The following is a 16,266-nucleotide window of genomic DNA, read 5'->3' on the forward strand; positions in this document are numbered from 1 at the left end:
CCCCCCACAAACCTCCCCCACCTGCTGGCATCTATCCATAGAGACAAAGCAGAACAAATGGGAAAACAAAACAAATTTGTAAAGGAAGAACAGAACCCATCTGCATCTAGTAACAATAAAGAGATGACGACTACACCCCTAACAGCACAAGAAGCAAGCACTCCAAGCTAGAGAACACTGGTTACAAAATTACGAAAAATGCCAAACGAACAATAACAACCGCAGTATCACTGCAACCAATCCCGAAAAACAACGTGCCGCCCGACTGTCCTTGGACATTACGGAAATCGAGTCAATTATGAAAAACTAAGACAAAAGAAAGGACATCTTTGGAAGTCTTTGACCTGCAAATTCCAATGAAAGAGACTTTGACTGACCCTCGCCCACCAATATTGACAAAACACTGGGTGGCTCCCACTACAGAAACAACACAGCACAGACTATTCAAAGCAAAAAATACACCAAATCACTCAAGCAAATGCAACCCGCCAATGCATCCCAGATCCCACCTGAAAACAATAATAGCTTGGATATGTAATTGACATGCCACTGCGATTCTATGAAAGAAGAGCGCACAAATCGGCTACCAACAACCATGGCAGATCTACAAAGCACTATGATCACCGCCTCCAACCTGGCTTTAATCCCACTCGTCAAACTCTATGAGAGCATCAATGAAGCAATACGTGACGAAGCCACCCTAATTGCAAAGATCCACACTAAACAATCCTATATGGAGACGTTTGTTAGCAAGATACAATCTAGATTGGATGTAGAGGCTGAAAATAGCAACAACTGGCAAAATCGTCTATACGAGGTGGCAAGACAAGACCGAACGGAGAAGACACAAATCACAAATATGCTAACGAACTTGCTGCTTAGTAAACAACAAGAAAGAATGCACAACCAAGATGAAAACCCACTGAAAAATTCCCCCAACTAAGAAACCACAAAGGAAAATATTGAATCTAATTCAACGACTGCCAACCTTCCAATCCCACCTGTAACATCTCTCTTGCCCCCTCAGCCCCTGTCCGTTTCTGACAATGGCACAAAGTGCCTCGATGCTGACACCAACTGTACTGCACCACGCCTTGAAAGGTCAAAGTAGAAACAGAAACAATAGATCAGTCAAAGGCTCTGCTGATACCTACTCGATCTTCGATCAGAACAGAAAACCTGTGACCAAAAATGGCAAGAAAACTGAAAATACGCAAGGAAAAACAAAGTCCATCAATAAACCATCAAAAAAAGGTTCACAAGTGTTCCTAAGAAATTTGACTACGCCATAGCACACAAAATGGTGACATTAAAAGAGACCAGACCTAAAACACAGAAAAACAAAAGTCCAAACTCTCAAGATAACAAAAAAACAAGAAATGATAGACAAGAGAACTCTAGATCTACTGATTAATCTATCAACACATGATGATCCGCATCCAGAACCAGCAGTGGCAGTACACATCAACTCTTCTGCAGAAATAACCGACACCCAACTGTCGGACGACTACTCCGACTCTTCATCATTATACATGGTCGATGAATATCTTTAGGGAAATATAAGAAGAAGCAGAAATGAAATACTCCACTGCGAAGAAATTTCCAATACAGAACGAGACTGGTCACAACTTTCATCAGACCAGGATCACGGAAGACACCACACGGACCAGGAATCCACGTGAATACAATCTGAAAGTCTGCATCAGGAAGAAACTGAGATGTCACAAGAACAGATGTGCCATCTAAAGTGGCTGTTGGGCTGTGCATGCTGCTGGAGCCTGTTTTGCTGTCTTGCCACCTTTGCATTTACTGACTCGCTGTCGGAGAGTGGAAGTGCCTCTCCTGCTTTGCCTGCCATAACATGGCTACAGACTTTGTCTTAGATACCAAGTAATTGAACTCTTGTTTGACCTTGCAACTTCCATTCTGTGACCCGCGGTTTCACCGCGGTTCACTGTGTTGTTTAATCTACAACTTCCCTGCGTCTTACCCACATCTATTCTTTTTCAGCTCCTCCCGTATCTCTGCCCACTTGCTCACCCACAGAGCCGCATCACTACCCATAACTAATGAGGTGCGCGCGCATCCGAAGTGCCATCTAAACTGGCTGTTGGGCTGTTTGACTGGTGTTTGGTGTTGGAGTAGGGCCCTGAATCAACCCACTTGAAATTTTGAAATAATAGAGTTGGACCCCATGTTCTTTGGTCATGAAGGCAAGATGATAACATATACCTGTGATTTTTTTGATTCTTGTTATTGTGGGTATTTTTGGACGCTTGGGAATGTATTGTACATACTTGTAAGGATGTTCCAGTAATCCAGGGGTTCTAACGCTGGAATTTGAGTTTTTATTCAATACACTTCATTTTGGGTGAGAAAATTGGCCACTTACTCAAACACGTACTCATGCTCTATATTGTTCTACCTACATTATAGTAATTGTGCATCAGACTGAAGGATTGTATAAGGCTGTTGTTGGGAAAATCGACTCCGGTCACACAATGAATCACAGGCATTGAAGATGTGCACGTGTTCAGTATCCCACCTCAAAAACAGAGGTCTCCAACCTTCTGCTATATTACTCATGATTTAGGTATGGGTAAAGGGGATTGGCAAAGAGAGCTAGGTAATGAGGGGGGTTGTTATGATCAAAAGGTAAGCTCACCAACCCCGAGAAACTCATTTAGAGATCCAATAGAACAAATTAATTTGTTTGATCAAGATTCAGGGGTAATTCCTAAACTAAACATTAAAGATCTACATGTAGGGGTTGACTTAAGTGAGCCCAGTGCAACTGATGCGCACACTTTTGGAGCGGGCTTTCCAGTATTGTCTAGGATCTTAGACCTTTTGGATAAAGGCCATGAGCAGACCCACTGTGAGTCAGGCATTTTAAGGGGTATTACGACTGACCTTCTATGTAAAATGAATCGTATTGAGGGTTTGTTATTTACATGTGATGCAGTGACTGCACTGACTGTCAGGTCTGGGAAGGTTGAAAGCATGACTGATAATGCGACCTAAACACCAGGTGATCCAAGGATGGGTGATGCTGAAGTGAAATCCTTCGCTGAAATGGCAGCATCGAGGGCTGATACTGGGGGACGTGTAGTTACTAAAGAGGATTACTTGGTAGTGCAAGTCCATGGGAAACCTGTAAATGCCATACATCAGATAATGAATGATATTGAAAGGATCAAAGTATGTCTGTTATCGGAACAATTTGGAAAACCAGGACCAACTATCCAATCACTAAAGGAGAAAAATGACTGCAGGGAGGGGCTGGATAGTCCAACACCTTTGACCGATCTAATAGATCTTTCGGTAGAATGTGTGAGTGGGATGGCTCAAGATGTATCGAAACTGCCTGTTGCAGAAGTGGCTGAGAAGCCAATGGTGTTACTAACCCGCAGAGAAAAGAGACTTGTGGCGAGAGCCCAAAAAAGATTAAAAGCTATTAAGTCTAAGAAGGGATTTTCAAAGAAATCCGGTGACAAAGACTATCAAGAATCCTTTTAAAAAAATGCATCTCCAGTGATTGGAGATGAGGTTGGCATCGACCTGCACCAGCTCGATGAAGAATCTAAAATACTTTTGAATATAAATTCATCAGGGCTGAAGAATGAATCAAAGGCTCCTAAAAAGAGAAACCAGAAACCTAAGCATACTGATGGCGATTTAGACATTGCAACGAATAATCGTCCACAGGATCCACAGGGGGCATCACAGAATAAAACCAAAAAAGCTATTATAAATGTTGTGGGGGAGATACCTAGTGTGCAAACGGAGCTCTCACAATTCTTCCCTGTCACCAATAAGAAAACCGCAGTTCATAAACCCAATGGCCCTTTGACCTGTATGGAAAATGGTAAGGATGCACAAATGAAGAAGGTAATAGAGGGTAAGCCATGGATGGTGGCAATGGTGTGAAAGGATGTCCAAGTAGGAAAGTCTGTGAAGGGGGTGACGGAGGAGAATCCAGGGGGGTTACAGGTCCCGGTAGGTGCAATTGGTCAAAGCTTCTCTATGGGATTGCACCCCATGGTTGAGGGTGTTTTGCCTTCGTCTGGTGAGACCGTGTTAAATGACAATCTAGACAGTAGTGAGGGCCACGCTACTGGGGTTGGTGCCAAGGAAATGGGAGAGAGGAGCAAAGATCAGATGGATGCTAGTCCAGACCAGTTACTCCAACATGACACCCAAGCGATTATAGAATGGGAAAATAATGTGGAAGTAACTGGGAAAGTGACCCTAAATAGAACTTTTATGCTTTCAAGCAATACCAGCATTACGAACATTACGTTCTGAAGACATTAATTGGGTACGTCTTGCCATTAATCATAACAATCGAGTGATCTGTGGTTTTCAGTCACTAATTATAATGAAGATGATATGGGAACAAAGCGAGAACTTTTTCCTTCTTGGTTTGTCCCCAAGCATATTTCATAATGAGAAGGAGGCTATGGCCTATGGGGAAAAGCCAAGTGAGATTGTGGAACCTAAAATAGAAATAACATCACAAGGTCCACTGCCAAAAAACACTGATGACATCATGAGACAAATCCTTACTCTAGTAACAGCAATTAGTGGGATTTCTGGTGCAGCAAATAACAAAGAAAGTATTACTCCCATAACAAACCAGCACTCTTTGGCATAATGAACTGCCTTTTGGTGTCTTGTCTTGGAATAGTTGTGGACTAGCAAATTTTGCCCGATGGTATGATAAGCTTGATAAGGTTGACCGACCAGCAGTGATCATGCTTCAAGAAACTATGCAAACTGGTCATTTTGATGTAGAGGGTTATGAATGTTACATACAATGTGCCACTTGAGGGGCAAAGGGGCGTCCATCAGGTGGACTAGCTGTGTTTATTAATAAATCGTGCAAATTTGTCTCTGTGATGCTTCGTAAAGATCCTGCGTGTATGGCTGTTGAACTAACCTCATGGCTATTTGAGGACTGCTACTCTGTTCCTTCGTATTTATTGGAATATAGTGGGTTTCTCTATTGAACAGGTGATGGAAACATTGGATGAAATCCTTGAAAATGCATTTGTTCGAAATGCTCAAGTTGGTATAGTGGTTGGTGGCAATTTCAATTCCACATGTTACAAAGCACTGCTCGGCGGGGCAACTGGGTCTGCATATAACCATCTCTTGTCTGTAAGGAATGGGCAGAGATGGGTCGAGTACTTTTTGAACTGGGACATTCAGTTGGCACCTCCCAAAGCACAGCTTTCTCCCTTCACTTGGACACGTGGAGGTCTACGATCATATATAGATTACTTTTTTTTGTCCACACCTCTCTTTAAGGAAAGCAAACCTGTTGAAATTAATGATCTTGGACTGGGGGATCATTTTGCAATTTCAATAACCTTGGTATTACCCAACTGGTATATTAGGGATAATCCAATGTTTGAATAAATGGAAATGGATAGAACGTGGTTGTCTATTAGATGGAGTCTGGCTACTTGTCATCAGATGATGTGCAGAATTAGCACTGACCCGATCTTTTGGATCAAACGAGATCCTGATTCATCCTCCAGTGCTCAACTGGAAAAATTGATTACATCTAGGCTACAGGTTCACATCAATTGTATTGCTTTAACTCCTAATAGTGTATACAAACTAAATTTGCATAGGCATGCCTTTAATTTAGAGATACACCAGTCTAAAATTGAAAAAAAAAACGTAAGCTTCGCCAAGTGGGTAACATGCAGCTTGGTGCTTCGGTACATTGCCTAGAGAAAAAACGTATAACACTAGCACATAAAAATAAAATAAAGGGAGTACATGACAACCAACGTATGATGCACATGATACTGGGCAGATCTGGACAATATTGAGAAATTTAAATAGTGGAACTGAAGGGATGAAGGAACCAGCTATCCTGGTACCGGTGTGGATGGAGTACATTAAACGGAAATTTGAAATGCCAGGTAAATTTGGGACACAAAGTCAAAGGTATTATGCGAATTTAATATTGGAAACGTCCCCATGGTCACTTGATGACATAGCACGTCCTATAGCAAAAATAAATGAGTCAAGGGCAGTTGGGCCCGATGGGATTCTGCCTTGTATACTAAAAGTGGATCCAGACTTTTGGGCAATGATTCTGAAGCACAAATTTGATAACATCTTCCTAAGTAGAGCGATTCTTACCACCTGGTGTTCGGCGATTATTGTTCCTATTTATAAAAAAGGTTTGGCCTGCAACCCTACCAATTTTAGACCGATTGCCTTGACCGATGCTTCATCGAAAGTTTCTTCTCAACTGATCTTGAAGGATTTACAGGACTTTATGAATAAGCATAACATATTGTCAAGATTTCAAACAGGTTTCAGAACATTTATGGGGTGCACTCTGAATGCAACAATTGTGTCCTTGTTACAGTGTCAGACAAAGTGTTCTCACTCGGGGCCAATCTATATGGTGGCTCTGGATCTAAGTTCAGCCTTTGACACTATAATCAGGGTGATTTTGTGGGAAAAGATGCTGCAATTCCCACTGCATTTAGTTGCACTCATTGCGCTACTCCACTCTTCTACCTCCTATAGAGTACGGTTAAATAAGGAGGGAGCTTTAACTGAACTAATAGCGACCAAAATTGGGCTCAAACAATGTTGTACCCTGGCAGCTGTTCTTTTCAATTTATATATTTTGAATATTGAAATGGTGTTGGAATGATGCCATTATTTTCCCAGCAAAACTTGGCCACTTAAAAATAAACTGGCTTGGTTTCGCAGATGATCTGTTATTTATTTATAAAACTCCTTTTGGTCTACAAACCAAACTGAATCTTTTCGCTGGATTTGTGGAATCACATAACTTAACAGTGAACCAAGCAAAATCACAAATTGTTATTTTCTCAGATGGGAAAAAAAGAGTTAAAAGGTTTGAATGGTCAGTAGCTTGTGAAAGAATTGAACTTGTACAATCCTTGAGGTATTTGGGATATACACTATCTGATCAATAAGTGGTGGAAAGAGTTGTTGACTGATAAATGCAGGCCCCAAATGTCTCAAATGAGAATTATAAACAAAAAATATTGCAACTTTTCATTTCTTCCAATCATCCAGTTTTTTTTGTTAAAAATTGAACCTCCTATTTTATATATTTTGGATATATGCAATGTTGAAATCGATGAAATCTTGGACATCTTACAAGGAACTATGTGGAAAAAGGCAATCGAACAATATCCAGCGAGACCTTTCACTTACCTCGTCGACACATGCCACTCGAGAAAAATACAGACAACAGAAAATCACTACTTATCTATAATGCCAACAGAGTGAATTGCATCGTACTTCCACCCTCTGCTCCTGGAATACAAGAGGCTCAACACACCTATGTGGAAACAATAGCAATGAACTTGCAAAATTCAAAATAGTCTGCCTCCAAGAGACTTGGCTCTCCACAAGTCCACTCTGCGCCAGATACTTGAATCATATGACCCAGGCCATAACCACAACAAAAGGCCGCCCTCAATCAGGCCTCATAACGCTATTGAAAGCCGAAGCAAACTACAGACTAATCGAAATGCTATCACCAAATCCTTGGTCCCAAATAACTATTCTCAAACAAAACCAGAGAGATTCACTGAATTCGAATGCAAAGGAATGCCCTTTTCTGGCCATTCTTAACATCTACTGGACCCCGTCTCTCCCGTCCAACCTGGAATTCCAGGACGAGATATTGACGCAAATTAACAACCTCTACACGAAACACATATCAAAACAAGTAATCATCTGCGGGGATCTAAATCTACACTTATTCAAGAAAGATGGGGGAAAATTTCCTGATACCGACTTAAGCGAGAAAGCCAAATCTTGGTCAGCAGATCTTTGGAGGACTCCTGAATGGGAAGACAAGAGGAGATATCCCTGCAAAGCCGACCTGGCGCAATGCGAAATCCATCGTCACCTTGACTACATCTACACCTCTCCCAATCTGAACCCCAAAATCACAGAACTGAAAATCAGAGCTGACAAGAATAGTGACCATGCCAAATTACAGATGACATGGAACATCCCTCACCAACCTCTAGACAACATAAAACTTCCGAAATGTAACCACCAACACTGGCTTAAATTGATTACGCATACCAGAAGCAAAAATAAAAGGTCTGGAAGACTTATTCACATCATCTAACAGAGATGCCAAAGAAAAAATCAACTATGAATGGCTCCTAACCCCTTATTTTCAGAAGAATGTCCAAAATACATCTAAGACTGCCCATACCCACACCTACCTTGAAGCAATTGTATTGGCAAAGAAACAAATGCGAAAATCTCTGAGAACAGCCAAGAAAACCGACTCTACAAATCAACTGCTTAAAATCAAATGAATAAAATCGAAATTCAGAAACTGGCTCAAGAACAACCGAGCGATCATGGCACAAAATGATGCTGAACACATGCTTGCTGCTCTGAATAAAAGGAACACCAGAGACCTTTGGTCACTTCTTAACACGACTCAAACCACCGACCAACGTCTAATTGCGGAGGTCCCTGAAGAAGCCTTGATTGCCCATTTCCAATCCATATACAACGTGAGTCGAAAACGAGAGAGAAATAAGATCCTTGCCAGTACGACCAAAAACCCATGGTACAACCAATGGGACTATGAAGAGATTCTCTCTCACATCAGACGACTCAACCCTTCAAGAGCCCCGGGCCCCGACGACCTTAGCAATTCCATCATCAAAAGCCAACCAGAAGTCTGGGTTAAACTAAGTGCAAGACTTTTCACCCTCATTGCTGCAAACAATTCCATACCCAAATGCTGGAAACTGGCGATTGTCGTCCACGTATTTAAGAAAGGCGAGAGAATCCAGAGCCAGAACTACCACCCCTTGGCGATCCTCGACCCCCTCAGGAAGATCTTTGCATCAATCATGTCAAAAGATTTAACGAATGGACAAAGAAAAACAATAAATAAGACCCCCGACAAACTGGATTCGCGAAAAATGGAAGCACCAGCATCAATCTACTAATCCTCAACATCCTGAAACAAGAGTCGATCAGAACTAGAACCAACACCCACGCCATCTTTGTTGACCTGAGGATGGCATTCAACAGTATAGGTAGAAACAAACTGTGGGGAAAAACTCTCAAAACCCAAATTCCCACAAGAACTGCTCGAACCCATTAAAGCACTTTACAGCGACACCACCATCAGAGTTCTACTTACCAAAGATGAAGGGTATCCGGTCATTTTATCGTAAACATTTTTTCAAAATACAATTATGTCGAAAACATTTTGCCCAAAACATTTTTTTCGAATGTATTTTTTTTTTTAGCTTATAGTTTTTTGTGTGTTTCGTAAGTAAAAAAAAGGGTTTAAAAAAAAACAGGGGTTTGGGAGGAACCCCCATTAATAAAAAATAAAAAAAAAAAAGACATGCACATTTTTTTTAAGGCAAAATGTTTTCGACAAAATGGCATTCCAGAAAATCACTATAAACCAAGATGGAGTCCGATCCTCTTTCATCTGTACCTACAAGGGACTCAAGCAAGGATGCCTGTTGGCTGCAACCGTTTTTAACTTCTACTTGCTAGACATCGCTGAAATCAAAACATTCCAACATCCAACCCACCAAAACTAAACAAAACTCCTGTACCATACCTTTTGTATGCAGACGATATTGTAATCTTCGATAAAACCAAGGTCGGCCTCCAAAAAAGGTTAAACAAATTGGAACACTTCATACAGTGCAATAACTTGGAAATTAATCCGGATGAAACTCAAGCTATGTCGCTCGGCTTCGGTTCCAAAAAACGACACTATCTCCTGCAATTCCACCTAGCAGGACATATACTAGAGACAGTCAAGGAAACCAAATATCTTGGTGTTTTGATTTCGCAATCTAGCTTGGAACAGTCCTGGTTCAATCACCTAAGATGCAAGGCCCTGACCTTAGCCAGACAAGGCCTGATTATCCACCGGAAATTCGGCCAATTCACCATGAAGCCTGTGATAGCATTCTACAACCAGAAAGTCGGCGCCATACTCCTATACGGGAGTGAAACACTAATTAACATCTCTCCCAAAATGTGTCCAATGGCAGAAGGCCTCTTCTGGCAGAAAATACTAAGTGTGCCCAAATCGTACCCAATGCCGAGAATATGGCACGAATTAGGACTGCAATCACGAAGTTCAATCCAAAACTGGAAACAGCTGGACGTATATAGAAAGATTATTAGCAACGACGAAACACTGGCAATCAAGAGCTTTCCCCGAGGAAAGGCAACCCAAATTCCAACTACCTTCGAATCATGGGAAAAAGCCTGTCACTGCATCCTGAATGAAAACAACATCTCTGTTGAGATGCTAACATACAGACCCTCGAAAGCCAAACAGAAAATCAAAGAAAACGATTGGATAAAGACAAGCGACGATAAAACAGCATACAAAATGAACATAATTCCTGATATAGAAACAAGAGCCCTCAACGAACTTCCACCATACAGATCAATGCAGATCAATTTGCGACCTGTACCTCAGACTACGTCTGAATATCCTTCCCACCCAAAGAATATTTAGCGGAAACCAAACAGATAAAAACCAAAGAAAACTTTTGCAGATTTTGCATAATTGGTGATCAACCCGAAACAATCCACCATATTATCCTACAAGGTTCCATGCTGACAGAACGAAGGAAGCAGTTTGCCAATATGATGAACCCACAGAGATCTGGCTGCGGAGAAAAAGAAATGTGGCTCCTAATAACATCTGGCACTGATCGGAAACTGATGACCATCATCATCCAATTTTGGATCTCCATCATGTCTAAAGAATAGCGATAAATAACGATTGAACACTGGAGCTTCAAAGAAATATCACTACCAACATGCAAATCTCGAAATGCCATGTAACGTAAAAGTTTGCGAAAAACATATTAAACACGTTAATAAATAAAAATAAAAAAATACAAAAAAATAGCAAATGGGTAAACTCTGTGTCATTGTTATACTGTGGGGTTGCCTTGTGTGATGTGTGTTTATGGGTGGTCTTGTATGTTGTGTGGTAGACTGCAGCTACCTTGGTGAGCATTAACATTGCCACCATAGGCAAGTAAAGTATTCACATCATTTGGGGAGGGCGACTTCCCTCCCATTTATATTGTGGTCTCTAATCGCAACAGTAAGGTATTCACTCATTGGAAATGACAGGGATGGCTATCCTAAATTGATTTCAGTCTATACGGAAACAATAGGTGAATACCTAATCTGTATAATTTTTCCTCCACAGTGTCACCTAAGGGTCTGCGAAAAGGGTAGCAGTGCTGTCTCCTGCATTTAGACAAGCCTGGTGGCTGAGTTGTAAAAGAAGCAAGTTGGACCCATTTCTAAAATACATGTCAATATGCAAACTGTTCGAATGTATAACCTCCTGTGCAGGCGGATATTAGGCCCAACTGTTGATGGGTTTTCTTGATGCTATTTATGTACACCAACACTCTGGTGCGCACTGTAAATGACTGTGAATGAATTTAAATAGTCGTCTCTCTGGGCACGTTAACAGAGAAGCTGGGCCCATTGATTAATACCGTGCAGAGAATTCTCTTTATACCAATTTCACTGTGATTATTTGACAAATATGATCCTGAATGATTCATTATTTATGGCACCAAGGATGCATATGTTTTTATGACTACGAAGGTTATCCTTTATATGGGTATTTATAAAGCAAATTGTTTCTCAATCATTATTGCTGTCACTGAATTTATTTACCTTCTAGAATGTGAGCTTGTTCTATCTATCAAAAGAATGCATCTCTTGTGTCTTTTAGCGGTGAAGGCTGGACCAAGCTTGACAAGATGGATGCCTCTGATCTTCTGTCCCAGGTCCAAGAAGGGGAGTTCTGGGTGGAGAAAGCAGAGTTTCTCCAAAGGTTTGATGAGGTTACTGTCGGATATCCCATGAGTGAAGCTGGACATATTCAGAGTCTACATACAGGCATGTACTATAAAGGCAAATGATCCAAGAGCTGTAATTGACCAATTGTTATAAACATACCAACAGTTTCTGTGCATGTTGAAGGTTCCATTGGGAGGAGCTGTGAACTAAGGTTCAGAAAAGTAGAAGTATGATTTGTAAGCCCATAAATGTTGGAAGGGTAACAGAATCAATAGACCTGTGGAGGCGGACAGAGTGAGTAAATGTCTAGCTCTCTTAAGCACAGAAAACATGTAGCAAAATTAAGCCAATAATAGATGCTCAAGTTCTAATATTGACAGATCCCAACTGTACTATGGAAAGGGTGGCCCATTTGCCATATTTTGGAATGTAAAACAATATAATTGGAGAGGAAATTAGGGTAGCCTCAAAAACTTTGTTTAAAGGCAAAGCTACTGGAGGATACAGCATCTCTATTGAAGTCTGTCAGACATCTGAACAACACTTTCTACCACTCATAATTTGTTTGTTTAAATATATTTGGGAAGGAGGATTTCAAACCCCTGTCAAGACCTCTGTTCACTTTGCAATTTCTAGATGCCAAAAAAAGCATTTGACAGAGTCCGCTGGCAGTTCGAATGCCATACTACAAACCCCCAGCGCATGCCAGAAAGGTTTATCAGCAGTGTACAAAGCTTTTTTTTAAAAAATATTTTTATTAATTTTATAACAAACAACACATAACTCACACTCCCGACATTTACATTTGCTTATATATCACAGTATGCATTACGTTCCCACTTCTTAATGTCTTCCCCCCTCCCTTCCCCTTAAACTCAAGCACTCTCCTTTGTACCTCCGGTTTCTATTACTCGGGATCAGATCTCCTCCTGGTTCTCGGGTGGGTCCTCATCACTGGGTAACTTTGGGTGCTCCCTTGTAGCGAGGCTATCATTTGTCTCCATTCCATCAGTGGTCCTACTTCTTCTCCTTCCCCCTTGCTGGCCGCCTCATACCATGCCATTGTCTCCGCGGCCGCCCTCTTGAGAAGGTCCTCCCACCATCTCTCCACTCTAGGTCTGTGAGCGACTTTCCAGTTCATGGCGATTCTCCTCTTGCCCAGGATGTATGCTAGGTCTTTGAGTTTACATACGTGTTTCAAGTTACGTGGCATGGTGAATCCCCCTAGCATGCATGCCCAAATGGATTCTACATCTAATGTAATCCCCTTCTCGGACAGCTTGAGTTTAATTTCCCCCCCAAAACTTCCCGACCTTCGGGCATGCCCAGAACATGTGGATCATCCCGAACTCTCTTCTCTCCACACTTGGGGCAATTTTGTGCCTCTGCATTTCCAAATTTCGCTATCATTTGTGGGGGGTCATATATGCTCTGTGGGTGACATACAGTTGAATTTGTTGTAATCTGGCATTTTTTACACCTTCTTGTGGTATCTCTGAGCCCTCTCCCATTGCCCGTCTTGCATTGCTTCTCCTGCCTCCTCCTCCCAATTCCGCCTTAGTTCGAGCAGCTCTTTTCCCACTCTCGACATGGCTAATTCGTATATCCTAGCTATCTCATGCCACCCCTCCGAGATGTAATACATTGTTTCGATAGCCATATCCGGCTGCTCTGCTAGCGCTATTTCGGACCATGTTTCCTTCACTCTTTTGACTATTCTGTTATATGCGATATGCTGTCCTAGCTGTACCCTGGTTTCATCCACCATTGTTTGGAAATCCATGGCCACCCCTTCCTGCCAGATGTCCTCCAGGGTGGCCAGGCCTACTGGCTCCCAGTATTTCCGGATCGTTTTCCTTAGTTGGTCATCTGCTCCGCACGGCGCCATCAGTGGTGCCTGCAGGGAGCACGGAGCCTGGCCTCCCATGGTTCGGCACGCCTTGTGCCAGACCTCCCAGCCTAGTGTCAGCAATCTCGGTCTCCCCCGCATTTCTGTTTTGGGTAGCCATATTAGTTCTTGTAAGAAGTATGGGGCACTCTCTTCCTTCAGCAACCTGGATTCCGCCATCTCATCCTCCGCCAGCCACCTGGCTACGTATTGTAGTTACGCCGCCAGGTGATATAACTCGAAATCTGGTAAATGTATTCCCCCTCTATCATATGCATTTTGTAGTTTCCACAGGGCTACCTGTTTCTTGTGTTGTGCCACAAGAAGCCCCTGCACAGGCCATGCAGCATCGTGAAGAAGCGCATTGGCACCATGTATGAAATGTTTGTGAAGAAGTGCAGTAGCCTGGGCAGGGCCACCATTTTCAGCAGGGCTGCTCTTCCTACCATAGCCAGGGGAAGTCTAGCTCAAAAGGCCATGTTATTTTTTATACCCTCTACTGCCTTCTCAGTGTTGTATTTATGCTCTGCCACTGCCGTGTGGTAAAATTGAAAGTTTCGGTCTGCCATGCTATCTGCAGGGTGGGCAGGTTCGTCTGTAGGGTCCCTTTGTATCTGCCCAGGGGAAACATGCTCGATTTATTTTTGGGGTTAAACAATATCCCGGAGAAGGCCGCATACCGTTCCATCACTTCTAAGATGTATTGCAGGTTCTCCTCCGGGTAGCGCAGGTATATGAGCATATTGTCTGCGTATAATGATATTAGATGCGGTCCCACTTTGGTACGCACCCCTATCTCACTATACTGTTATCTGAGATAGATTGCTAGCGGCTCGAGTGCAAGTATATACAGCATCGGTAACCATGGACAGCCCTGCCTCGTGCCTCTACTTACCACCTCTCCGATGTAATCTTACCCATTCTTACTCTGGCCGTGGGGGAACTGTACAACATTTGCACTCAGCTCAGGTACCCGAGCCCCGTCCTGTATCCCTTCAAAGCTGCCTTCAACCATGGCCATCGGACCGAGTCAAATGCCTTGACTGCATCCAATGATACTACTGGTATTTCGTCTGAATCCCCCTCTGTCTGCTCTATTATGTGGTGGAGCCTCCTATGGTTGTCGCATATGCTTCTGCCCGGAACATACGCTGTTTGGTCTGGGTGTATTAGTTTATTTATCATCGGCTTAAGTCTGTTCGCGAGTACTGCCACAAGGATCTTGCTGTCTTGGTTCAGCATGGACAATGGTCTGTATGAACCACAGTCTACGCCGGACTTGCCTGGCTTAAGGAGGGGAATGATCACCGCCTCTCTTAAGGATTCCAGCAGTCTCCCCTTATCATATGCTTCGTTCAGCATGGCCAGCAACGGAGGGAGGATCTCTTGTCTGTATGTTTTATAAAACTCGCTAGGAAGCCCATCTGTGCCTGGGGCTTTGCACATGGGTAGTTGCTTCACCACTTCCTCTAATTCCTCCAGCATGATCGGAGCTTCAAGGATCTCCCTATCTTCTGCGCTTAGTTGGGGCAATCCTATGTCATCCAGGGGGGGCAGTGGCCTTAACGGACACGGACACAACCTCCGAGGAGGAACTGGTCGAAGTCATAGAGGAGGCCCGTCTGCACGGGTGGGATCCCGACGAGGGGCTGTTTGATCTGGGTGTATTAGTTTATTTATCATCGGCTTAAGTCTGTTCGCGAGTACTGCCACAAGGATCTTGCTGTCTTGGTTCAGCATGGACAATGGTCTGTATGAACCACAGTCTACGCCGGGCTTGCCTGGCTTAAGGAGGGGAATGATCACCGCCTCTCTTAAGGATTCCGGCAGTCTCCCCTTATCATATGCTTCGTTCAGCATGGCCAGCAACGGAGGGAGGATCTCTTGTCTGTATGTTTTATAAAACTCGCTAGGAAGCCCATCTGTGCCTGGGGCTTTGCACATGGGTAGTTGCTTCACCACTTCCTCTAATTCCTCCAGCATGATCGGAGCTTCAAGGATCTCCCTATCTTCTGCGCTTAGTTGGGGCAATCCTATGTTATCCAGGGGGGGCAGTGGCCTTAACGGACACGGACACAACCTCAGAGGAGGAACTGGTCGAAGTCATAGAGGAGGCCCGTCTGCACGGGTGGGATCCCGACGAGGGGGCCGATGAGAGCGTGGTTGACGACGACGAGGCTCCGGTGGAGGAGGAGCAACCGTCGCGTCCGTCGCAACCCGGGCCACAAGACAACTCGGTGGCCATTTTGACAGCAATCCAGGCCTTATGCACGGAGATAAGGACCAGGTTGCCCTTGCCTCCAACGGACGACCCGACAGAGCCGAGTCTGTCGGGAAGCCCCCCTAACAAGAGGAGAAGGATCCATCCAACCCTGCCTTCTCAGCCCTCACGGCCCTCTCAGCCTTTGTCTCCTTCCCTGACCCCGAGGGAGGACACGGGTCGGATACGGCCACGACGGGGACAGATGACAACAGTGGTGACGACGGGACTGATCTCCCGTCGCTGATTCCTCGGG

The 16,266-nt window shown here is 43.4% G+C and overlaps 1 protein-coding gene across 3 annotated transcripts in view; it reads left to right on the forward strand.

The window, feature by feature from the left end:
* CAPN10 (calpain 10) overlaps nt 1–16,266 on the forward strand; it is a 431,781-nt gene that overhangs the window by 197,666 nt on the left and 217,849 nt on the right. For all 3 annotated transcript variants that reach the window (XM_069618844.1, XM_069618843.1, XM_069618842.1), the window contains exon 6: nt 11,795–11,961. In XM_069618844.1, coding sequence (XP_069474945.1) covers nt 11,795–11,961 — 167 coding nt within the window. The remainder of the gene's footprint in view (nt 1–11,794; nt 11,962–16,266) is intronic.

The sequence above is a fragment of the Ambystoma mexicanum genome, chromosome 10 (assembly GCF_040938575.1).
Source record: "Ambystoma mexicanum isolate Mex_15411 chromosome 10, UKY_AmexF1_1, whole genome shotgun sequence".
In the NCBI taxonomy this organism is placed as follows: Eukaryota; Metazoa; Chordata; class Amphibia; order Caudata; family Ambystomatidae; genus Ambystoma; species Ambystoma mexicanum.